A 27036-nucleotide genomic window follows, 5' to 3' on the forward strand; every position below is an offset into this window, starting at 1 on the left:
ACTCTTCAACTGTTCTCTACCAGTGAACTGTCTCTGTTGTGTTTTGTCAAGAAACTTGGAGGACCAGAGGTTGGGGCAAGTCCGAAGACCCAGTCCTAATCTCTAAACCTTCCATCATGTTATGAGGCACACGTCCTTCTCCAGCTCTGGATACTTATCTCACTGGAGAAGAGATCAGTGTCTAAGGAGCAGCAAGAACTGAAGCTTTTTAACAGACTAGATTAAATTGTGTCTCTGGCATTTGAATATAAACTGATTTGGGAGCAGGATCTTTGCAGACGTAATCAAGTTAGCATGAAGTCATTATGGTGGGCTCTAGTCCAACATGATTGGAGTTCTTACAAGAAGAGGGGCTTGACTGAAACAGAGATGCATGGGAGAGAAAAACCCCAGGCTGCAGAGGAAGAGAGGGGAGTAATGTAGTTGCCAGCCAAGGGAAGGTAGGGACTGATGGCTACTGGAAGAGGCAAATGGAATGGGGTTGACATGGTCCTGAAGATACTTTATTTCAAACTTTTAGCCTTTTGCATCTGGGGAGATATCACAGTGGGTAGGGAGCTTGCTTTGCCCAGGGAAAACACACCTGGGTTTGATCCCCCAGCACCCAATATATCCCCTGATCTCCTGAGCCACTCCAGGAGTTAGCCCTGAGTACAGAACCAGAAGTAAGCCCTGAGTATAGACTGGGGTGACCTCAAGAACAAAACAAAAACAACAATGAAAAACCTTCTAGCTTCCAAAACTGAGAGAAAATAAATTGGTTGCTTGAAGCCATCCTGTTTGTGGTTACATAGCTCTTGGAAAGGAACACAATGATCTCAGAACAATAAGCCCTAAGTTGATTCCATCTATTAGATAAACATGCAAACAGAATTTATTCCATGCCAGACTCTACTCAATGTTTTCACAAGCACAGTGTATTGACTTTTTTTTTTTGAAGAGAATTGGATTCATGTTATCCTTGGCACAACTCATCATTAGCCCATTGCATTAACTTCTTTAATTGCCCTAATAACTCTGAATTTGGCAGTGTTATTATACCCATTTAACAGATGAAAGAGTGAGACAGAGAATGCTGAAGAAATTACTGAGGTACATAGGGCCACGTAGGCATAAAGTAATAAAAGATGGAACCCAAATGCTTGTATTCAAATTCACAAATCTTTTCCAAGATTCCTTGGAATTTATATCCTTATATTACTTACCAATTTATATCATTTATAGGGACTGGAGCAATAGTACAGCCAGTAGGAAATTTGCCTTGCACGTGGTTGACCTGGGTTCAATTCCTCCATTCCTCTCGGAGAGCCCAGCAAGCTACCAACAGTATCCCGCCTGCATGACAGAGCCTGACAAGCTATCCGTGGCATATTTGATATGCCAAAAACAGTAACAAGTCTCACAATAGAGACGTTACTGGTTCCCACTCAAGAAAATCAATGAACAATGGGACGACAGTGCTACAGTGCTATATCATATATCTCTCAGGCAAAATACATTCCGTTTCTTCATTACCTGTGCTGGATACTAATTCTGGAATATAGTTGGCGGGTCCTTCCTTTCCACCCTCATCACACTAGTGTGGGGCTTCTCTGTGCTTCCATCAGAATGTAGCAGACTTTCTCATAATCTGCAAGGCCAGGGACTTTGACCACCACCTGTCACCTCCATCTCTCTTGCTCTCCATGACGGTGTCCTTTCCTATCTCCCTCAGCTCCTCTCTCTCCTGACTACAGTGGCTTTTCTCTCTTCCTTGTCGGGATGGGCTCTCCTGCACATCCTGTTCTTTCCATCAAGGACCAACTCAGACCTGGTCACTTATGACAAAGCCAGGCCTGGTCATTCTGCACAGCACACCTTCCCCCAGCCTTGCAGCAGAGACTAGTAGGGGAACCTAGAGTACTGGAGTCAGATCACCTGGGTTTAGATCCTGGTTCCGCCCCTGGTTCTCAAGCCTGGACAATTTTTCAGCCTTTTTGTAACCCCATTTTTATCAGCCCTACATAGGGATATTTATAGGGGATTCTCTTAAGAACTATTCGGACTAGAGATTCACTAATAAATATTGAAGTATTTACAACAGGATCTGCCACCTCCAAATAAGCTCTATGTAAATGTTTGCTAAATAATAGGCAAGGGAAGCAAATTTATGCATCAAAAGAAAGTGAGGACAGAATCTGTGGTCCAGATGGTGAGAACTGCCTGCATCGCTCAGTCCACTGAGCTCTGAAATCCCAGCCAGGCAAAGAACCCTCTGCTCTCAGGAGACAGAGACTCTGAATAGACTTTCAAGACTAACCAGATTCTAGCCCGCTCCGCATTCATTACCGAGTTTCTATGTCTACCAAACTATGAGACTCACTTTTTTCCTCATCTGTAGGATGCAATTTAACCAGTCTGCCTTCACAGTATTGCTGTGATGACTAGAAAGAGCAAATGTTTTATCTTTATTTAAACATGTAATTTATTTTATTTCTATTTATGATTTTATTCATCTTTGTTTCATAGTCTTCCTGAATTTATTGTATTCAACCAGCCCTCATTCATAGCATTATTGTGATGACTAGAAATAAGAAATACTGTTATTGTAGTGTATGTTTTAAATGTTATTTTATTATCTTATATTTAGCAATAGCACGGCGGGTAGGGCGTTTGCCTTGCATGTGGCTGACCCGGGTTCAATTCCTGCGACCCTCTCAAAGAGCCCGTCAAGCTATCGAGAGTATCTCACCCGCATGATAGAGCCTGGCAAGCTACACGTGGCATATTCAATATGCCAAAAACAGTAACAAGTCTTACTTGGAGATGTTACTGGTGCCCACTTGAGCAAATCGATGAGTAATGGGATGACAGTGACAGTGATATTTATTAGTTTATGGTTTGTTTATTTTTGTAAATAATATTCTCTCTGAAAAGAGCCTTCTAAAAACCAAAGAAATATTTTGTCCTGAGCCCATGCCCCATCTCTGAACCCCAAAACCTCATCCATACCTTTCTCATGAGCACAATCTAAGCCAGAGACTCAGGCAGAGGTGTATTTTCAGCCATGCTCCATCCTCAGATTGAACTGGCTGGAAAGGTGGTCAGGGTCCTTCAAGTCATCTCCCCCGATAGGAAGGGCCCCTGTGGAATATTCCCAAGCAAACGGATATCCAGCTCCTGCCTGACAACTCTTCACTTCTCCAGGCAGTCCCTTCTAGGGTATATGTCCCTGCAGTACCTTAAAAACAAGGACATTCTCTTCCAAGCTGCAACTGAGCAGAACTCTGCACCTTGCCTGGTCTCTTAGATGCCCTGTGCTGTCTGCATTCAGTCTGTCCATGGAAAAGTCGGTGGATGGCCAGGAGTCCTTCTAGCTTCATCCCCAAGCCTTCGTTCAAAGAGCCAGCCCACGTTGCCGGGGCTCTGTGGTTCCTTCCCCCATAGCAACGCAGCACATTTCCCTCTGGCTCCCACACCTCTGCTCACATCTCTACCCAGGGCTCCCTGGAGGCTTTCCCTCTAGCCCTACCTCACCCAGACTGCCTCCCTTTTTTATGTTCTGGTGTTTGCTATTCATTTTGGGGAGATAGTCACACAAGTAAAAATTTCTCCTAGAGGGGCTGGAGCGATAGCACAGTGGGGAGGGCGTTTGCCTCACATGTGGTCGACCTAGGTTCGATTCCCAGCATTCCATATGGTCCTCCAAGCACCACCAGGAGTAATTCCTGAGTGCATGAGTCCTGTGCAACGCCGGTGTGACACAACACCCCCCCAAAAAAAATAAATAAATAAGATAAAATTTCTTCTTTAAAAAAAAAAGAAAAAAATTCTCCTAGAATAACTATATAAGCAGGAGTCATGTTGGCTTTGCTCACACCCTGTGTTAGGTTCTTGCATAATTTTGACTCAAAATGATGCTCAGCAAACATGATTGCATCAATGTCTCAATGTGACCCCAATCTAAGCTCTACCTTAAGTGTCACTTTTTCCTGAAGGCCTTTCTGATATCTCTCTGATATGGCAAACCTTTCTTTTTTTGTACCCTCACCCTTTTCCTGCCTGCTTGCTGTTTTCACTCTTCTAATAACATATAATAATATATGTAATATATTGGGTCATATGTATATTTTATTTAGCTACTAGTTCAATGTTTGGCACAATGATATAATATACATATATATACACGTATATGTTAATTCACTGGTTGAATAAACAAATATAACTTTAAATTCCTTCATTTTTGCTTTGCACCATCTTGGAGCATCCCTATGACTCAGATGATGGAATTTTTTATCTGTACAGAGTGTCCACACTTGAGCAGATCCCACTCACCATAATACACGGGTTTTTCTTCTGCAGATGGTGTGGAAGTAGGTGCAGAAACTAGTCAGGCTGTGAAACTCACACTGCGGACACACTGGAGTTGCTCGACTGTGTGTGGCTCCAGAGACTGTGAAGCTCCAGCCCACTTGCTGATTTGGGAATATCATGTGGGACTGAAAACTGAAAATTGGAACTCCTAGAAGATGCTGAGACCACACTAGGTCTCTGTGAAAAGTCACTCTCTGCCCTGCTAGGGGACAATTCACCATTCATCTACTGCCTTTTCTCTATCATGGTCACTTATTCCCATCTCCCATCCTAACCTGCACCTCCAAAAACTGTCAATCGACATGAAAATCCATTCTGTGCAAGATTCTAATTTTCCTGGAACTTTACCTTAGTGAAATAATAATAGGAAACACATATTCTATGTAGCTATCACTGGAAAACACAGATTCAACCCTGCTAGGGTATCTGTCTGGGTGTCGTTGATGTTTGGATGGAATAATCCTTTATTGTAGGATTCTCATGTGGGCTGAAAATGTTTAGCAGCATCCCTGGCCTCTTCTCACCAGATTCAAGTATCCGTCCCTGCCTCAGTTATGACAGTCAAAAACATCTCTTGAGATTTCTAGGTTTTCCCAGGACGGGTTGGGGGCAGAACTGTCCTGGCTGAGAGTCATAATGCCATCATCATCATCATCATCATCATCATCATCATCATCATCATCATCATCATCATCATCATCATCATCCCGTTGATCGTCGAATTTCTTGAGCAGTCTCAGTAATGTCTCCATTCGTTCTGGCCCTGAGATTATAGAAGCCTCTCTTTACTCGTCCTTCCCAGTGATGCTGCATTGGAGGCTCTTTCAGGGTCAGGGGAATGAGACCCAGCAATGTTACTGGTTTTGGCATATATATACATATCTTACACCATGGGGAGTCTGTGAGGCTCTCCCGTGTGGGCAGGAAACTCTCAGTAGCTTGCCAGGTTCTCTCAGAGGGAGAACTAGGCTATAATATGTCCAAGCTTTCGGGAGCTTGGTTTTAAGTCTCTGGATGTTGGCTGTTGGTGGGATTACACGGAACCAGGGGCAGCCTCTGAGTGCGACCACCTAGCTACTGGAAAATGGGAAGTCTGGGCGGAAGAGGCTCAGTCCCGATCCGAGCAGGTTTGGAGGTCTCAGCCCTGGGTCCCACACACCATAGTGCCACAGAGGAAGAAAATGGATGTTCAGGATGTTTGGCTAAAACTACTATGTGCTCAGTACCTTAAAAACACCTTTGATCCTCACAGCAACACTGTAATTGTGACTATTTCTTTTGTTGTAGAGATGAGTACACCTAGACTTAGAGGGTTAATCCTAAACCATAACAAAGTATCAGGAGCAGGTGGAATTGGAGTCAAAGTTTGACAGGCTGTGAAGTCCTGCTATGTCCCTCAAGCCTGCTCTACTGTTCCTCTTGAGGAGAAAATAATTGGTTATAGCCTCATAAATGTCTAACAATAGAAAACAAGTTCAGCAAATTATGGCACATCTCTTGGATGGAGTATTATGCAGCTATTAAAATGATGGAGTGCCATTAAAAAATGAAAACATGGAAAAATCCAACTAGATTACATTAAGTTTCTTTTTTAAACCTGAAAAATAAAACTGCCTACGTTGTGATTACCACTATAAGCAATATGATCTAAGCTGATGTGTTAGATTAAAGGTATTATGGATAATTTTCCTTTCTTCTTTAATACCCATTATTGTTATCCAAATGTCTGGGCAATCATTTTTTTTTTAGTAGACTCAGGAGTGTAATATTAGGTGCCCCATAGGTCTTTCTTTTGCCTGAATAATAGTCTCTCTAAATCCTTTGAATAAGGCAGGATTTGGTTCATTTTTACCTCCTCTCCCTGCCCATAATACTGTTGCATGCATATTTCTGAATCAGGATATTATCCTTGCTTAGAACAGCTTCTTCTCTCTCCCTCCCAGAACACAGAAGCTGAAAGCACAGGAAATGTCTCTGAAGGCATCAGTGTGGCTCACTCAAGGAGCTGGGCTGTTAGGAACACACGGTGTATGAATAGCATATGTGTCTGACTGTCAGAGGGTACTGAACAGTGCACTGGTCTCATGCATTATGCATTAAGAGTGGCCTGGCACCCTCGCCTGGCCATGCGGGAGAAGTCTTGCATAAGGAACATCTGATGAACTGATTGGAATGTCAAAATGTCATTAAGGATAAATTAATGGATGTGTTCCTTTGGCTGTAAGAGACAGTGCCAGCAAGACAACAGGCAGCCGGCAGGCTATTCCCGAGCCCAAGACAGACGGTGTTTGCAATGGAGATTCATGGTCTTTATACAATGTGAGGTGCTTTGCAGGAAGAAGAATAAACAGAAATGCTCCAGCACTTAAGCGTCGTAAAACCACAAGCATGAGATAAATTAATTAGTGTACACTAGGAAAGCGGCTGGTCTGCCTGCACTCCTGGGGAAAGCTAGAATGGATTGCACTGGGTTAGAGATGATGGGTCTCCACACCGGCCTCCTAGAGAAAGCCATTGAATTTAATGTGCAGTCATAAACTGCAGCTGATGGAAAACTATGTCTGCTGTGCTTTGTTTTTCCAGAGTTATCATTTCTGTCTTCTGCTTCAAGCTCTTTGTGGGTCAAGTATCTTAGGTGATTGGAAAGACCAGAGAACCACTGGCATTCGCTTCTCTGCTACTGGGGGGAAATTGGACTCTTTCAACAGAGGGGGCTTCCCTTGGGATGTCTTGGAGAAGGGATGGAAGATGTCCACGGTGAAAGATATCTCACCTGTCATGCTATCTATTTATCATCCAACAAGCAGTGTTAGCTTTTCTTCAGGCTTCTCTGGTACCTTGTGACAACCACAAAAGCAACAAGAGTAGTAGCTAGCTATAGATGACTGAGTATTTTTTGGAGGCTAGGCAATGGCTCTGGTCAAGTTACAAGCTTATCTATAACATCCTCACTTCATAGTGTAGGGAAGAGCAAGGAATAGAGAGATGAGATAGATCCAAAACTCCCTACCAAGTATAGAGCATAGTCGAGATCCAAATCCAGACCTCTCAAATAAACACACAATCTTCTAACTATGGCCCCATTCTGGTTGACACAGTTCTAGCTGTGTCAACAGATATAAGTTCTATCTCCTCCATTCTGGCTGACACAGAACAAGAAAGGGAACTGATGGGAACTGACATTTTGAATAGCTATTTTGCATTTGCTAAACACTTGCAAAGTGTTTTTCATGAACATGAAATTAATATTAAATAAACGACAAGTTTCTCTGCCATCCAAAAGTTCTTTGATATAATCTAGTGGGCTACTTTTTTAAGTCCAAATACCATTACCATTCATTTATATGACAAAAAATGTTTAGCATTCCCAGACTCCCCCAAATAATGTATCACATCACACCAAATGGGATGTTATTTTTAATGTTTGTTTTTGCTTTGGGGCCATACTTGGTGGTGCTCAGGGCTTACTCCTTGCTCTGTGCTTGGGATTACTCATGTATGGCTCAGGGGACCATATGCCGTTCTGGGGGTTGAACCCAGGTTGTCCTCAAGCAAGATGGTAAGTGCTTTACCTGCTGTACTAAAATTTTAAATCTCTTCTTCCCCATGTTATTAGACTATTAGATACAGGGGAAAAATATTTTTCTTCCTGAGAACTATTTTTTTTGTCTTAAATTTTGTTGCTGTAAGTGGTTCATGTACATTTTTCTCCTGAGTAACCCAAATCAATTTTATCTTTATATGTTAACAACAGACAGAGTGAATGTGACACAAAAAGTTGCATATACAATTACACACAGGAAATAAAACATTCTAGTACAAATCCACTACAGCATGCATGAGAGCTACCTGTTGAAAGCTACAAAGAGGGCCATGAAAGACATCAGAATAAAGCCACACAAATAAAGAGACACACAAAGTTCCTAGACCTGAAGATTCAATATTGTTAAGATGTCAATTCTCACCAAATTGATCTATGGATTCAACACAAGTCCAATCAAAACCCAGCAGGATTTCATAAAGATATTAACAGGCTGATTCTAAAATGCCACTGTAAACTTACTTTTAAAGAAGGAAGAGGGAAGAAAATTTTTAAATACCAACTGTTCAGAAATTGAAACCTGGAACCTATTGTCATGTTACCATCACAATCATCCAAGTTCATTTCAAATGAAGTTATTCCTGTGTGTCTGGAAAATCTACATTTGAATAGAATCCTCTATGTGTTGCAACCTTTTCTATAACACCTTATAAACAAAAAATGTTTACAGATAAAAGCTTAATTTAAAAATTTAAAGTGAGAATTGTGAATATGGTGCTTAAAAAACAACAATAAAAATATCTCCAAACTTATCCTTTCTTTAATATTAAACCTTGTTTATTCAGTGCAAATGATAAATTTCATAAAGTAATAGAAAGATGAATGATTGTGCTTATGGTGGACTTAATCTTACTACCCGGTAACTATATTTGAAGGAAAGAATTTATGGGATCAAAGTCTTCTTTTCCTTTTTGAAATCTGAATAATACTCATCAACTTTAAGGGACAATTTTGGCCCTTGATGCAACTTCTATCTGGTCTCAGAAGATGTGGTTCTTATTAGTTATTTGGCCAAGTAAAAAAGCTCCTTCAGAACCTGTCAGATGGATTTGCTGTCCATGAGAGGAACACAATAGTAGTCACTACCCCTCTATCATAGAACCACACACTATATACATGCAGCACATAACCTATACAATCCTAACACATCCCCTAAGAAACCTTGAAATACTTGGTGCTAACATTCCCAGTTTACAGCTGGGCAAATAAAAGTCAGAGCCTAGAATTCAAACCTAAATTAAGCTTACGCCTTTTATGACAAGGTTGGTTCTAGGTATTTAATATTGTTTTCATCGTCATTTCAAAAGCACTACCCTTAAGGAAGCAAAATGAGACTCTAAGAGTATACCCGATAACTGTTCCCCATCAAGTGGTTGGAAGACACCTGCTTGACAATCTGAGAGACAACGCATCTACTTTTAAAAAAATTACTGAATCACCGTGAGAGAGTTACAAGCTTTCATGTTTGGGTTACAATTACACATTGACCAAACACCCATCCCTCCACCGATGCACATTCCCTACCACCAATATCCCCAGGATATGCCCCCACTTTCTCACCCTCCCCCTGCCTTCATGGCAGACTATATTCTCTATCTAAACTTTTTGGCATTATGGCTTGCAACACAGACACTGAGAGGTCATCATGTTTGGTCCATTATCTACTTTCAGCACACATCTCCCATCCCGACTGATTTCTCCAGCCATCATTTTCTTAGTGATCCCTTCTCTATTCCATCTGCCTTCTCCCCTCTGGTCATGAAGCAGGCTTCCAACTATGGGGCAATCCTCCTGGCCCTTGTATCTCTTGTCCTTGGGTGTCAGCCTCATGTGATGTTCTTCTATACTCCACAAATGAATGCAGTCCCTTTATGTCTATCCCTCTCTTTCTGACTCATTTCACTTAGCATGATACTCTCCATGTCTATCCATTTATAAGCAAATTTCATGACTTCATCTCTCCTAACAGCTGCATAGTATTCCATTGTGTAGATGTACCAAAGTTTCTTCTACCAGTCATCTGTTCTAGGGCACTTGGGTTGTTTCCGGATTTTGGCTATTGTGAACAGACAATGCATCTACTTTGAATCAGCTGTGGAACTCCTGGAAAAGTCTTAGCTCTCACATACAGTTGTTTTGCTGTATAAAACAAAACACACACACCACAATACAATATAAAAGCTATTATTTATGATGTAGGTAGGCAGATAGGAAAAAAGGGCCATGGTGGATGAAATTCCTAGGAAGTAATAAAACCAATCGCTTTAAGGCTGAAAAAGCCATGAGCCCAGGATCAAAGACCTGATAAGACTTCACCTGGTGCCAACAGACCAGAGAAGGCTGGACCCCCCTCCTGGAGAAGTTAGAGCAGCAACAAAGGCCCCACTCCACGTGGCCAAGCACATGTGGTACCTGAGCACACGTGTTGCCAACATCTCCCCTCTTGAAATGTGTACTGGGGCTCTCTCTGCCATGGGAGAAGCCAGTATACTCTTGTGATGATGTTTCTTTTTCTCCCTTTCACTCTCTTCCTTTCCTTCTTTCCCTTTCCTCAGAAAGCCTCCAAATAAAATACAGTTTTGCTTCACTGCTGTCTCCTTCTGAAATTCTTTTCTGTGAGAAAAACAAGGACCTGGAGGGCCTAGGTAAGGTCTCGCACTGGCTTTCTTTTCCTGCAAAGAGCAATTTCTCATTCCAGGCTGAGAAATCAGGTAGTGGGGATCAACTTCCATGCAGAGAAAAACTACTGGATGTCAGGTGTGGCAGGGGCAGGCGGGACTTCTGGTCCATGTCGAAAGGGGCTTATCACAGACTTTATCAGTCTTAGCCTTCCCAGCTGTTCCTGGGGTGGCAGAGGTGGATCCAAAGAAAGTAGCCAGCTCTCTCCTATCCACTTCACATAAACCACTTGTGGGGGGTCCACTAACTTCAGTTTAGATCTGGGATTAGATTTTTTTTTGTCTAAAGTTATCTCCTCATTAGTAGATGTCCGAATTAGAAAATAGAGAGACCTGGGTTCTATTTTTAAAAAAGGCATTACAACCAAGTGTTTTTTTCTCCCAACAAAAGCAAGCATTCTTTAGTCTTAAAGTTCAATTTGGTTTACATCCTTAATAAAATATACTTTCACTCTTTACAAAAATCAAGGCTCCCAGTAAAAACAGGGTATTGACTTTACCGATCTTTCATTCTGCCACTTAATAAAACGTGGTTGGGAGTAATGGAGCCACTGATTCCCACCCTATAGGAACAGTAGTTCAAAGCCCTTGGAATGAAAAAAAATTGCTTCATAAAGAAACCCAGACAGCATTCTTTTATTCTGTCAAAAATTAGATTTCATCAGTAGAAGTATTTGGCTTCTCAAGGACATGTTGAAGAGGATGTTTATGAATAAACATTTTTTGGAGACTGATCATGGCTAAGGGGTCTGTACTTACCATGGCACCAACATCACTACTGCACTGGAAAAAGGAACATAATTTAATTATGTGCCTGGAGAATTTTTGCCATTTATTAAGTGCAATTGCATTAAATGCAAATTTACTTATTAAATTCATTATTCTGGTGACTATGTCATAAGGATCACATACCCCAATATTTTGGGGGCACATCTAGCAGTGTTCATGGCTTACTTTTGACTCTATGCTCAGGGATTAGTTCTGGCAGAGCTCAGGGTACTATATGTAGTACCAGAGGTTGAATCTGAGTTGGCTGCACACAAGGCAAATGCCCTACCTGATGTACTATCACTCCAATACCTACCCCAATATTTAAAGAAAGAAGATGATATTTTACCTTCTATAGATTCTGCCATTCAAACTGAAATTTTGTCATCACAAGCAAAGTCAAATCTATATGATGAGACTATAAAAACATATTTCCAACTAAAGGAAGGGGTTTAGTGGCTTGACCCAGCTCTCAAACTAGTTTTTCAAGTGCTTTTATTCCATGGCCCTGAATTCTCAAACTCTCCCCCAGAGGAGGTCCTCAACCAAGGTTTTTAATTAGGAATATCTATGGAACATTTAATATCTCTACAAAGTACGGGAGATTAGTGAAATCAGTTCTCCAACCTGTTTTTATAGATTGCAATTTGCGGTAGCCTCTTTATCTGTGTGACCACCATCAGATCCCCCCTATCCCCAATCAAAACCAAAACAAAAATAGATACCAACTTCTCTTGATCTCTATGCACAAGAAAAAGAAAGAATTCTCAAGGTGAATGTCCATAACATAAAGGCCCTTGCTGCATTCTAAGAGTTGTGCCTTCTTCAAGGCAGGATTGACAATCAGACCACAAAGCACTCCAAGTACCCAGTCACCAGGCTTCTGTGTTCACAAAGAACCAAGGTAACTTTTCCCCGATACCCTGCTGCTTCTCTTCTTTCTGCCCATGGGTACAAAACCTTCCTTATCAAGAAAATATTATCTACCCAGGCGTTCCTGGCCAGATTCATTCAATAACCTTGATGTCTTATGGGTATCAGAAAGGACACATGCCAGAAAGAGGGGTGTCCTGTCAAATGGTTCAGGGGGAAAATCACAAAGTTTGTTTTTGTTTTTTGTTTTTGGATCACACCCAGTAGTGCTCAGGAGTTACTTCTGACTCTGAAATTCAGAAATTTCTCCCGGTGGTGCTTGGGGGACTATTTGGGATGCTGGGGATCACAACTGGATTGGGCGTGTGCAAGACAAGCACCTTACCTGTTGTAACATCTCTCCAGGCCACCCCCCACATTTTAAAGATTAAGATCCACCAAGATCTACAATTGCCCATATCACTTTCTTTGATGAACTGTTCTATCTAGCTTGTGTTTGGCACTCAAGGCCCTTCTGATACTACTACTTTCCTCTGACACCAAATCATTGTATTCTAGTACCAGTTTAATTGCTAGAGAATGAATGTGATGAACTTACCTGACACATTTCATTAAATTGTTGAATTTATTGTCTTTAACAAATTTTTTGGTCACACCAAGTATTTCTCAAGGTCTATTTCTAGCTTAGTGCTCAGAGATATCTCCTGGTGGTGCTGGGGGACCATATGTGATGCTGGAGAGAGGACCTGGTTTGGCTGTGTGCAAGGCAAGCACTTAACCACTATACTATCTCAACAACTTCATACATTTCTTTTTTTTTTTTTGCGAGGGGGGGAGTCACACAAAGCAATGCACAGGTGTTACTCCTGGCTTTGCACTCAGGAATTACTCTGGCGGTGTTCAGGGGACCATTTGGGATGCTGGCAATAGAACCCAGGTTGGCCGTGTGCAAGGCAAACACCCTCCCTGCTATGCTATTGCTGCAGCCCCAGCTTCATAAATTTCTTAAGAGAATTCTATGAACACAGCACTATTCTTCCCATTTTACAGACAGGAAGTGGAAACTCAGCAAGCTCTGAAGTCCCAGCTGCTGATAGAAATGGGAGTCCAGCTTTCTCCCTCCCCTATTCTTGCTCTTCTACTTCATCCCACTTCATTCCTTTCTTTAGGAAATCATCGTACACAGGGCTGGGAGCAGTCACCCCAATAGGCCTTTTAACCCATGATTTTTTTTCAAAACAGAATCAGTGACTTCTCCCCTTCTCATGTCTTCACTGCTCCCCATTTATGTGTTTATAACATTATTTTCTATCTATGCGTGGCCCTATGACACTTTGAACTCCACGGGAGAAGACAATTTCTTTCTAAATACTTAATGCTTAGCATAAATGAATTGCTCAGTGATGCTTATGAATGAAAGATGGTGTCATTTCAACATCACAGATGCTTTGAAATGTAGTTATTATTACCCCCATTTCACAGATGAGGAACTGAAGTTGAGATAGAGATAAGTGACAACTTAAATTGCAGAGCCAGAATGCCCAGGGCTCCTTCCTGCACTGAACAGCCATCTATCTAATAATCTCTTGCTAAGTACCTCCAGGCCCAGGCAGACAACTAGGTAATAAGTGGAAAAGCACTTTGGAAGAGATAAAGCTGTATATACAAACAAGATGCAATCATTATCATCATCATCAACATTGCAGAGCTTAACTAAAGCACTTCCTTCCATTAAAAGCACTATGCTGAAACACTTAGAAAGACATTTTCCAGTTAGTGCATCTCAGGATTCTATCTTTGCTACACTGTCCAAGCTGCAAGAGTCAATCTCACTTTGGGGATACTAGTTGAAGGCAAATGCTTTCTGAATTAAACTCATTTTTTTTGCCCTGAAGATATGTTGCTAAGGAGCTTTCTGACCAGACACTTCTGATCCTGGTGCTTTTCTGTGTCTGGTTCAGCAAAAGAATCATGAAAGTTACTTCTTTGATACACCATGAGCTCTTCTAGGCAGGACATATGTGTGATGATGTTCACAGACCTGTGCCTGGTGAAGACATGGGTAAGAAGTGAATGCCTATGTGTCTATGACTGAATAGTTTAGGACAATTTTAGAGTTTAGGTGTTAACCTGGGAAACAAAGTGGGGATCCCTCCCTACAAGTTTCTAAGTGCCCACAGACAATAAAATGAGAATGTCCAGGGGAAGGGCACACCATATACCCAAATATACTAGTCTTCAGTGATCAAGAACAAGGATAAGCCAATGGGCACATCACAGATAAGGTTCCCTGAAGATGAGACACTGAGGTTGAGTCTGATGTACAGGAGATACAGGAGGAGCTCTGGATAAATATCTATGTAAAGGAAGTGAAGATGGGAAGGGGAAAGGAAGGGTAAGAAAAGGGAAGGGAAGAGAATGGGAGAAGGGAGGGAAAGGAAGCAAAGGGAAAATGCGTATCTGGGGGAAACTGCCTATTAATGACATCTCAGAGGGTTTCCGCAAAATTAGAGTAAGCTCTGAGGCTGAGGTGACCTTCATATTGGCAAGCTAACTGATGACTTTGGTTAGGTGAGTTTGTTAAAACAGGCAAGCCAGCCAGAAAGGGACTCTTGTCTACCAGTGAATGAGTGTGATGGACTTCTTCTGCCAGTATCAAAATTTACTCTGGGGAAGTAAATTCTTTTTGAAGATGATGATGACTGCACTTTGCGACATTCTCCCCAGGCCTGAGAACAGATGATTGGTTAAAAAAACTATGGTACAGCTAGACAATGAAATACTATGCAGCAGTTAGGAAAAATGAAGTTATGAAATTCGCTTATAAATGGATGGACCTGGGGAGTATCATGCTGAGTGAAATGAGTCAGAAGGAGAAGGACAGACATAGAATGATTGTACTCAGTTGTGGAATATAAAAAAGTATGAAAAATAGTACCCAAAGACAGTAGGAACTAGGGCAAGGAGGATTTGTCCATGGTTGGAAGCATGCCTCAAGGCTGGGGGAGAAGGCAATTGGGATAGAAGGGAACATTAAGTCAATGGTGGTTCAAAATGATCACTATGGATAGAACTGCATGATGAGAATGGGTGAAGGAACAAATATTATAAGCTCTTGGTATCTGTGTTGTAAACCACAATACTGATACCAAAAATGAGAGAGAGAGAGAGAGAGAGAGAGAGGAAAGTGCTGCCAGCCTGCCATAAAGCCATAGAGGCAGGTGTTGGGTGGGTGAAGGGAGGGAAACTGGGGTCATTGGTGGTAGGGAATGGACACTGGCAGAGTGATGGGTGTTGGACCACTGTATGACTGAAATCTGATCATGAACAGCTTTGTAACAGTGTACCTCAGGGTGACCCAGTTGAAAAAAAAAATTCTCTCCAGGAAATCCTCTTTCCAACCCCATTTTAGCAAGTCACCCTCTTTTGGGGGCCACACTGAGAAATTCTCAGGGCTTTCTCCTAGTTCTGTGCTTAGGGGTCACCCTTTGGTGGGGCTCAGAGGACCATGTGGTTTTCCAGGAATTGAATGTGGGTTGACCACATGCAAAGCAAGCTCATTACCCAATCTCTTAGGTTCCTAGGTCACCCTTCTCAGTCAACAGACAATCTCCCTTCTGGTTTTATGTTTCTGGATTTTACCTGATGGTGTTCAGCAGGGGCATGTTGTGAGTCTTTTGGGACTACAGGACACCAAGTATGAACTTTAGATTTTTGAGTTATTTCTCTACACTCCTCCTCCAGCTCTTTCCCTGATGTTCCAGGTTCAAATGAGTTTCAGTGTAGAAGAATTTAGAATCACAGAAAAACCATTTTATGCCTCAAGGCATCTTCAATATATGGTTGATATTAAAGTTTAAAGTATAAACTTAAATTGGAAGAACAAACATCTCTTTTACCACCTTCAGAGGGAAACATTCATTTTTGCTTCCCCTGATTAAGGTGAGAGAGACATATCTCTGACATATAGATTTGCTCCGTTTGGTATTTATGTCTGATGTGTTTATACTCTAATTCAATAGAGTAAACAATGAAGCATCCATTCACTAGCAATCCCTATTCAAATCTATCTGTAAACACAATATAGCATAGTGCGTTTATATCCACCTGGTTGCAACAGTGTTCATTAGTTCCCTGCATTTATAATTACAACATGCAAGCACATTTTTAAGCCTAACACCAATAAAAATGACTACATTTTTAGTAGTCATTTTAGATCTGAAAGCCTCTGCCCAAATAATTGATAATGAACACTAACTTATAAAGAATAGAAAAACATAATTTATGGAAGACAAAATACATTCATTTATGAAATCAGCACCACCTCATATATGATTTACTCTGGGACCCTGAGCTAGTTATTAGGAAATGAAAACAAATAATATACGGTTTTAGTAAAGAGGAGCTAGAGGTATAAGGGCAGCAAAACCCAAGGACAGCATAACCCAAGGATGGTTTGGTGAAAATGAGTCATGAGTCAACAGATGAGGAAATGAAAGATGGATGCAATCACCAAGCTAAGGACCCAGTATGAGGCAATAGGTGTGTGGTATATGGGGGAGAACCACCTACATAAGAGCATAACATTTTTCCTTTTTTGAAGATGCTTGAAATTTCCATGTTGAGAAGACGGCTAGACAACCCAGGGAGAGGCCAGCAATGCCAAAAAGGGCCACACAGAAAAAGATGGGTATGTCAGGAGAGAAGCCTCCTCAAAGTCCACATGACATTCATCTGAGATGTGTTAAGTTGTAGATTCCTGAGCACATAAGAGGGGGAGGGGCCTAGGAACCGGCGTTTTCACTAAGTCTCCCCTGGGCAGAGAAGGGTAGTAGGGTGGCCTGGTGGGTCTTAGTTTCAGGGTCATGCCTTAGAGTTTCACCTGTAAACAAGTTTGCTGTCAGCTTTCAGAAATGGAAAGATACCGCTTTAAATGGTTTCCTTCTATTTCTATTTTTCAGTTGTATTTGAAGTAGCTGATGAATTACATAAAATGCCTGTTGAGCATCTCTTGATATAATAATTCAAAATTCCTCTTTCATGGTACTAAGGCAGTAATATTTGGCAATACTCCTACATGCAGGTGTCTATGTCTGTGACAGGAAGGCAACTTGCTTTTTCCTACTTTGGTTGAGGGCCTACTACATGCAGGCCCCTTCCAAACACTGACTCCTTGTCAAGTCTTTAAAATCTCCAATTCACTTATCTTAAAACTACAACTCAAGAGGTGTGTCCAGTCACAGATGTAGGGGATAGGGTAGGGGCAAAGGTAGTTTTAAAGTCACAGAAAGGAGGAAAAGGCCCAGGGTCTGGTGTTATCTAAAAAGAATTCAGCTTTTTTTTCTTTCTTGTCAAGAACTGATGAATTCCCTGTGAACTTTAGTGGTTGTGTCTCATTGTTTCATTTTGTTCTTTCATTTAAATCACATTCATGGACTAGGTGTTCACTGTAGGCATTGGCAACACATTGCTAATGGACATTGCTCCTGCTTTTGGTCACAGGGCCACCACAGTGCTCTAAGAAGGGACTCTATTGAAGAGACTAACTTGGCAAAAATGTCTCCCAGGAGCTGGCTCAGAACTGGACCTGGGTGGGAGTACAGATAAGGGGTTTGACTATTTTGACACAGAGAACTAAAGGATGGGAACAGGGAACTCCCCAGAGTTCCAGCGTTTCTGCCAACAGGGACCAGGTGACAAGTTCCAGGCATCCATTTGTCTCTAGGCCACTGTACCAGGTTAACACCACGGTCTGATGGAGAGTGAGCTGTTTTCTCTCCAGCAGAATAACTGGTAAACATCTAAGTGCTTTTCCAAGAAAGATTACTCTAAAATGTCTCTGTCCAGAATAATTGCTATGCCTATCACACTCAGAGGCAGATTAACCTATGCACATACCACAGCTCTTAATATCCTTTGTAACAAGCAGTCACTGAAGTTGCTGGGGGCTGTTTTATTGAAGAAAAGCTGGAAGAAGTTCTAGAGAGACATTTGTGTCTGCTCAATAATAGTAGCTATTTATGAAATACCTATTTTGTTTCAGTCACTCCATGGGTAACTCATTATTCCATGAAAATTATGGGAAGTCGCCGTAATAACCATTTCATATAGGTGAGGTGCAAGGCCCAGAATAGTTCCAAGACAATTGAACTACTGGTTAGAAGGAAGAGGTCTGGGACTGTTATCTAGACCTGATCCTTAAACCTACATTGTTTTCATGTGGTGATTGTTCTAGACAATGAAAGACACCAGACCTGAGAGACAATTCTAGTTGGGTCCTCAGGTTTTCAGGTCCTTCTACCCATACCCCTAGTTCCGGTTATTAACAAGTATTTGTCCATAACTCACTTCTAACCACTTGGCAACTTCTAGCCCAGGGGACATGAGTGCTCTGCTCTGGCAAATTCCCAGACAACCAAGAAAGCATTTCCCACAGGATTATATAGGAAAAGCTAGCACCACTCATCCCTCGAAGGTTCTGATGCTCAGGCCCAAAACAAAAGTTCTATAGACAGTTCACCTTGCACTTGAGTCCTTGAACCCTCTGAGCAGAAGTTCCAGGCAGAAGAACCCCTTGCCCCTTTTCCCAGAAGAGCAGAATTTGGTGAGAAGAATGGAAAGAACTGGGGATAAGAAGTAGCGTTCCAATACGGTCATATATTGATGTGAGATAGACAAATCCTTAAATCTCAGTCTTAATGTCTAACTGAAAGCAATACAATAGCACATCTCTCACCAGACTTATAAGTGTTAGATCATCCGGGTCCATACACACTACCAACTTCCCCACTTCTAACCCTTCCAGGTTGGTATGGGTCCTTTTGTTCACCATTGTGCCTGTAATAGTGAACACAAGCTCAAAATAGATCAGTAAAACAGGATCGGTCTTGATCCTCCTCTCCCTATCTTATCAAAGGGAGGGGCTGGCAAACTAGAGCCTCAGGAAGGATCTACTCTACCATCTGAATCTGGGGATTGGGCATAGGCCATAGTTGGCAGTGCTCAGCCACTATTCCTGGCTCTGTGCTCAGGAATGTCTCCTAGAAGTGCTCAGGGTATTTTATGCACTATTGACAATAGAACCACGGCCAGCTACTATCTCTGTGGCCCTGTCTGGAATTTTAAAAATAGAATTTAATTGGAATGCACCTATGCCCACTTATTTACATGTTGTCTGCGGCTGTTTCATGTTATAACCTCAGAGCTGAGTAGATGCTGCATAAGCTTACAAAGTTCAGAAACATTCACTACTGGCTCCTTACAGAGAAAGCTGTGAACCCTGGTCTTGTACAGGAGTCCTTCCAAACTTGGAGACCCATTAAGTCTCTCTTTGTTTAAGAAAGAGAACAATCATATTCTTCTCCTACCAAGCCTTTATCATCTGTAACTGCCCAAGACTGTTTTCCCTTCTCTTGGGTCTCTCTGTTACTATGATATCCATATTATTTAGCTTTCTTATGAATGCTATTTGCTTTCTATCTCTACCCTTTTCAAAAAAGTTCATATGGGTAAGGATTTTTTTTTCATGATTCTAATTCTCAGAATCCTGCCCAGTTTATGGGAAATCCAAACATCTGTGTTAAAGGAATACACATGGGTTTTTGTTGAAAAAATTATTCAAACAAGAATGTTGCTGGCTTTATCTTCTATGGGAGATTTGGGGGTTGGGGTAGGGAGCAGGGGGTGCCCCTACCCTGTGAGGAGGACATTATTTTTCTTATTGTACATAGGAGACCATTAAGAGTCTTGCTCTGAAGTCAGGGCATTTCAAACTTGGACATTCTTGGGAGAATTTGGCATATTGTTAATGCAGGTTCTGAGTTAAGTTTGAGTTGAGACTTTAGACATAGAAGTTCTAACATAACAAGCTCCTGGTGATGGACTTGCTTTGGAAAAGGAAGGTTGAAGTCTCCACTTGGGGTCTACACTTAAGACTTGGAGGTGGGGAGTTCTAAACCTGAAGGTAACAGAGACCCTCATTTCCCTTTGATTTCCTTTTTTGTATCTTTATACAGCTCTGTTTGGGATCCCTATGAAAAATGGGTCCCTCATACCTGCTAGGCTGTTTCCCCCAAATTCTGCCACCATATCTCCTCTTTCATAGATTCTGTTTCCCCCAAATTCTGCCACCATATCTTCCCACCTCCAACCTTTTCCTCTGCTCAGGCTTTCCCCATACCCATGCCCAGAACTCTGTGACCCTTCCAGTGGCCAATCCCATGTTCTCAATTTACAGGTGAAAAATTCTGACTGACTTCAGGCTGGCAAGCTTCCTCATGATCTTGCACAAGTCACATCCCACAGCAGAGTTCTAGGGCTATGTCCACACCTTCCACTTGCATCTCTTGGTAACCAGATGCTATTTCCAACTTTCCCTTCTGGGATGGTCTTCTCTTGGTGTTTACTTTTCTCCTATCTCTCTGTCTGCTTTGCCAATGTTTCTCCTTCTATGAGTCTGTGCTCAGCTTTCGAGATGGCATAAGTTTCACACCTTAGGATCTGTGGCTTAGAACTTCAAGTTTGCACCAACTGTAAGATCCTGAATTACCATAGCACCATCAATGATAAGAGCTTTCCTATCTGTCACCTATTTTCTTGCTCTGCTCATCTTTTGTTTCAGCAATTTGTCCAATGCAGCACATAGAATAAAATGGTCATTTGAAAGACAGTACTAGAAGACTAAGGGAGGGAGAAGACCATAGGTTGTGTTTGTAATTGTGCAACCATACAATACAGTGGGATGCAGATATAACATACCAAGGATATCCCAGGGGACATCACTGGTTTTGTTCCTTATATCTCCTAAAGATATAGAATGGAATACTAGCATTTTGTGACTGCCAAGGTTGTGCTGGGTACTTTACAAAATTATCCCACTCCCTCTTAAAGATAGCTCTATGAGTTAAGCTCCATTGTCCTTATTTTAAATGAGGTTCAACAAGTTCAGAAATTTCACTCAAGGCTTCTAACTGGTAAAGAATTGGGATTGAACAATAACCCAAAAGCAATTGGGATGGGATAAGAACCCAGAACTGTGTGTGTCATAAAGCTCATTCTCTTTCCATTATAGCAAAAACACTGCTATATTTAAAATATTTCAAACCCCTGTGCCTTTGCATATGCACTTCTCTCTGCTCAGTGTTCTTATTCTTTCAGAATTGGCTAAAACTCTCTCTATAAATACTGATCTGTATCTTCTGCCTGATTAAATAAAGTCACCCAAAAAGTGACTCCAATTCCAAAGGAAATATAGTGGTCTTTCAATCACACTTTAAATATTTGACTTTATGCTAGTCTTCTGATAGGTTTGAGCACTCTGAAGAAAAGGTCCAAAGTCCTGGTACTGGAACATAATGCACATGTTCACTGCATGTTCACTGCATATTTACTGAATGCATGAATGAAGGAATGAAGCAAGTTCTTTGATATTTCTAAGGCTGGTGGTGGGGTTTCGTTGTTCCTCCATGAACAATGGATGGTGGTAATACCAGAATATTATCTGCTCAATGCCTAGCTTTGATGACTCTGGGGACTCTACACTGAACAAAAGGCCTGGGAAGCGTTAGCTGCCCCTGTCTTCATCTGCCAAGACTTCAGAGATAATCACGGACAGACATAGTCTTCTTTAGAAGGTTGGGTTTGTGAGGAAGAGGTGAAAACATGGATGGATAGACAATTCACTACATCAGGAGCCAATCATTTTAAGTTTTAACCCCACTGTTTCTAACTAGGTATGTGAGGTATGTGATATCACACACCTATTTGTCTTCAAGTGTCAAATATAGAAGGTACATATCAGGAATAAGGGACCAATTGAGTAGTCATCTAACTTTTCATTACCAAGTATCTGTTTTACGGAGCCCTGACCCTTTTTCACTGTCACTGTCACAGTCACTGTCCTCCCTTTGCTCACTGATTTGCTCAAGTGGGCACAGTAATGTCTCCATTGTGAGACCTGTTTTTACTGTTTCTGGCATATTGAATACGCCACGGGTAGCTTGCCAGGCTCTGCCATGTGGGCAAGAAACTCTTGGTAGCTTGCCAGGCTCTCTGAGAGGGGCAGAGGAATCGAACCAGGGTTGGCCACATGCAAGGCGAACGCCCTACCTGCTGCGCTATCGCTCCAGCCCTTTTTAATTAAGAAAACTTATCATTTTGTTTAGAAAGTAAAAAGAAGACAGGAAATCATACATCAATAACTTCCACCAAAATGCTTTGATAACATGTGACAAAATGTTGAAAATAAAAGTGTGACAATTCCATCCCAAAGCAAAGGTCTCAGATATTTCTGCCACCAGTAAAGTTTGTTCTAGATAAAGTTATAATTTTATCTAGGCTTTTCTATAGACTCTTTGAAATGGTGGAGCAAGGAGGCAGGAGGCAGGCTCAGAGTGGGGTGGAGTAGGGGGGCAGAATCTGAGGATATTGGTGGAGGGAAATTGACAGTGGTGGTGCGATTGGTGTTGGAACATTGTAAGCCTGACATTAAACAAAGAATAACTATAAATCACGGTGCATTAACAAAAATTTGAAAATATTTGAACACCTTGGACTACTAATTCTCATAATAGACACAAGTACAGCTTGAGCTTGCTGATATTTATGATTCTGTTTTTAGATGTATAAGTCTTTCAGGAGTACAAGACTAGCCACTTACTAGAATTTGGGTATTAATAGCCAGAAAATTACAAAGGGAAGGCAATGTTTCATATCTCAAAAAAATATCAGTGGTGGGGTTTCCAAGAAGACAAAACCATAATAGACATGTCAATGACAGTGCGTTTTCAAATGGAAAATGTCTATTCAAAACAAAGAAACTAAGACTACAGATGACTTAAACAAAAGTATGAGAAACCAACAGACACTTGACTGGTGCAGAAAATGCATGCTACAGGTTCCCTTCCAGGGTATGAAGCAAAGTTATTCCCGGGTCGATACTTACAAGTAATAGGAGTAGGAATAAGCATTTCTTCTATATATTGATGGGCAGTCAGATGAAGAAAATGTCCAAAAAGGGGGAAAAAGAAAAGATAAACAAACAAGAATTAGATTTATATGAAATCTCGATTCTTAGAAATGCACATTGTATTTTAGCATCCCTAAGCTTAAGGAGATGCAGGTTTCTCTGCTAATTATCTTCAGCATCAGTTATTTTTCAGTCATGGAAGAAATGAGAGATTTTCTCTGTGATACAGAAACACACTACTCTCACGGAGGAAGCTAGGTATTAAGAGTGTTTAATCATTTGAAAAGTTCATTTTTATAGTCAACTAAAACTAGCTGTCTTATAATCATGACTCTTTGGGCTTGGATCAGGTTTTCTTGGCCTTTGAGAATTAGCCTACTGCTCTTCCAAGTAACAGTGTTCCTGTAATCTAAGAAAGATCATAGTCCATCTATATTTTCTGTTTATGGTCAAATCACATCAGAATTTACTTTGAAAGATCTGGTTGGAAAGCACAGAAACATCACAGGTCTTCCCAATGAGCTACACTTTTCTTTTTAAAAAATTTTTAAAATTTTATTGAATCACTGTGAGATAGTTACAAGCTTTCATGTTTGGGTTACAATTTCACAATGATCAAACACCCATCCCTCCACCAGTGTACATTCCCCACCACCACTTTTCAATGCTTATGCCCCTATGTTATGTCTTCTCCCAGTAAATCAAGACTCATCTATGTGGCCAAGAGAATGTTGTAGGAATTTCATTCTGAAAGTTTCTGGAATGGATCACAAGAAATCCTCATAGTTCTGTCCAGGTTTTTGGAATGCTTACTTGGAACTCTAAGGCTCCATGAAGTAGTGCATGTATAGTGATATTGTCAAGCAGGAGAGATCATGTAGAGAAGCTACAAGGAACATCCCTGTGACTGTATAAAGAAAAGGAGACAACTGGACTTCCTCTTTCATTTCAGCCCTAGTCAATTGGATTATACTAGATGAGATTCTTAAAAAAACTTTTTATAATTGAATCACTGTGAGATATACAGTTCCAAAGTTGTTCATGATTGAGTTTCAGTCATGCACTATTTCAACACTTGTCCCTTAATCAGTGGACATTTTCCTGCCAACAGTGTGCCCAGTTTTCCTCCCTCCTCCCCACTTCCTGCAGTCCCACCTCCCACATCTCTATGGCAGACACTTTCCTTCTTCTTCTTCCTCCCTCTATCTCAAAATCTTATTTTCTTTTTAAGCACTGTGGTTTTCAATACTGTTACTGCAAGGTATCATGCATATCACCTTTTTAAAAAATTGAATCACTGTGAGATACAGTTACAAAGCTTTCATGTTTGAGTTCCAGTCATACAATTATCAAACACCCATCCCTCCACCAGTGCACATTTTCCACCACCAATGTCCCCAGTATACCCTCCCCCTTGCTAATACCTCCCCCTCCCCAGTCTCCATGGCAGACAATTTCCCCCATATTCTCTCTCTACTTTTGGGCATTATGATTTGAAATATAGATACTGAGAGTTTATTATGTTTGGTCCCTTATCTAATTTCAGCACACATATCCCATCCCAAACAATTCCTCCAACCATCATTGACTTAGTGATCCCTTCACTATTCCAGCTGCCTTTTCACCCATCTCATGAGACAGGCTTCCAACTATGGGGCAATATGATCCTTGTGCATACTTTCCTTGGGCGTCAGTCTCATATTATGTTATTTTATATTCCACAAATGAGCTCAGTCATTCTATGTATGTCCCTCTCTTTCTGACTCATTTAACTTAGCATGATACTCTCCATGTCCATCCACTGATAAGCAAATTTTATTACTTCATCTCTCCTAACAGCTGCATAGTATTCCATTGTTTAGACATACTAAAGTTTCTTTTACAAGTTGTCTATTCTCGGGCACTTGGGTTGTTTCCAGATTCTGGCTATTTTGAACAGTGCTGCACTAGAAAATGAGCTTTCATATAACCCCACAATACCACTTCTGGGAATACATACCAAGGGTGCGAAAAAAGGACAGTAGAAATGACATCCATCTGCACCTGTATGTTCATTGCAGCACTGTTCACGGTAGCCAGAATCTGGAATCATACATGCCACTTTACCTCCTTTCAGCTCTCAGTTTTTGTCCAAAGTCATTTCCAACTATCACTGTCATAATAGTCTCTTCTCTTTCTAGCTGCATTTCACCACCCTCTTTGTGGCAAGCTTCCTACCATGAACCAATCCTCCTGATCCTTGTTTCTAGTCTTTGGGTATTATTCACATGCCACATTTTTCTAATACCCCACAAATGAGTACAATTCCTAATGAGATTCTTGATAGCATGAAACAGAAAAATCATTCCCTTCAAGCTATGACTAAAGTACAGATTCATGAGAAAAATAAGTCGAAAAATTTCACAGCTTATTCTTAAGCAACTGGATTTCAAGGAATAGTCTGTTACATAGAGTAGACAACTAGAATGAAATTCAAACTTCACCAACAAATAACATGAAGCGAGAGGAATTCCAATCTTCAATTTGAAAGGGCTAACTTGAATAGACTCTCAGAGCTTTCATTTCCTCACTGATTTCTTAGATGAGCTGAAGCATAGCAGTGCTGTTCAAACTAGAATTCCAGAAGGCCAGGGTTGTGCAGAGAACCACACTATAAAAGAGAAGGTCTTCTAGACTACCACCTCCATCAAAGTAAGAACTCTTCCAATTTTACCTATTTATTAAGTGCAGTTTCATTTAAGATTCCACATAACTAAGAATTCTATTCTCCAAAGTTAATCTTATAGAAATCACTAACAATCTTTTCCCAATGTCTCTTCTGGCTTTTGACTTTGGGGTAACTTCAAAAACCTCAAGTTCATGGACTTTTCCTTTATTATATTTTTCCTACTTCATGGAAAATTATTTGGAATAATTTTATTTTACATATGTTGCCATACTGATAATAATTAGTATACTTGTGGATTGAGAAAAATTGATGAATAATTCAGGCCCCCAAACATTTATCTGAATATGTAAGAACAACTTGTCTCCCTCTTGAGATATTTGGTTAATTGCAACATTGCAACCATTTTCCAATTTTTCTGGTACAGAAAGATGAATTCTATACTTCAGGGAGGGAACATGACATTAGAGCCCCCAATTTTTCCCACTGAACAAGGAACTGGCCAAGGCTTCAAGCCGGGACCATTTTCAGATTTCAGATTTTCTCCCAGTTATCAGAGGAGCACATCACTATACCATCAGAAGAAAACAATGAATCTTAAAGTTAAGAAATCAATGAATAAAAACACAGTATCTTTTTAGGAGGTCAATTTTTGGGGGACTGAGTTCACATGCAGCAATTTTTGAGTCAAATAAATAGTGACTCCGTATGATACATAGAAAGCAAAAAAAACTTAGGACCATGATGTAGAGATCGGAAAGGCCCACGAAAGCAGTAAAGCCCCTTTGCCACGCACATAGGTAGATGAAGCAGAGACAGCTGTTCCTCATTGCTGACTCTGGGGTTCAATGCCTGGGAATTCAATATCTCAGGAGCAGAAAGCTGAGGATGCAGCTGGTGAAGGTGTACATGACTTACATCCTTCATTCTCCAGATTGCTACTAATACTGTGAAGAGAAGAAGAAACCAGTATTCTTGTCTCAGTCTGCTCTCGTGCTCAAGGCATCACTGTGACATCTTGGGAATAGTTGATTCCTCCCCCCGGACCTTTCTTCCCTCTTCTAGGTACCCTGGCAGAACCTACTACAACTTAAACAACTTTGGAAAACAAAAATGTAATAAACGAAAGCAT

General features: G+C 41.0%; 1 protein-coding gene across 15 annotated transcripts in view; it reads right to left on the bottom strand.

Annotated features, from left to right (window-relative positions):
- PTPRT (protein tyrosine phosphatase receptor type T) overlaps positions 1-27036 on the bottom strand; it is a 1130358-nt gene that overhangs the window by 133422 nt on the left and 969900 nt on the right. For 6 of the 15 annotated variants that reach the window (XM_055137540.1, XM_055137534.1, XM_055137545.1 and 3 more), the window contains one exon: positions 23216-23245. The exons of 5 other annotated variants lie outside the window; for them this stretch is intronic. In XM_055137540.1, coding sequence (XP_054993515.1) covers positions 23216-23245 — 30 coding nt within the window. Of the gene's footprint in view, positions 1-23213; positions 23246-27036 lie in introns of all 15 variants that reach the window. 4 more of the 15 variants (XM_055137536.1, XM_055137533.1, XM_055137537.1 and 1 more) reach the window with 1 other exon arrangement.

This window comes from Sorex araneus, chromosome 5 (assembly GCF_027595985.1).
Source record: "Sorex araneus isolate mSorAra2 chromosome 5, mSorAra2.pri, whole genome shotgun sequence".
Taxonomy (NCBI): domain Eukaryota; kingdom Metazoa; phylum Chordata; class Mammalia; order Eulipotyphla; family Soricidae; genus Sorex; species Sorex araneus.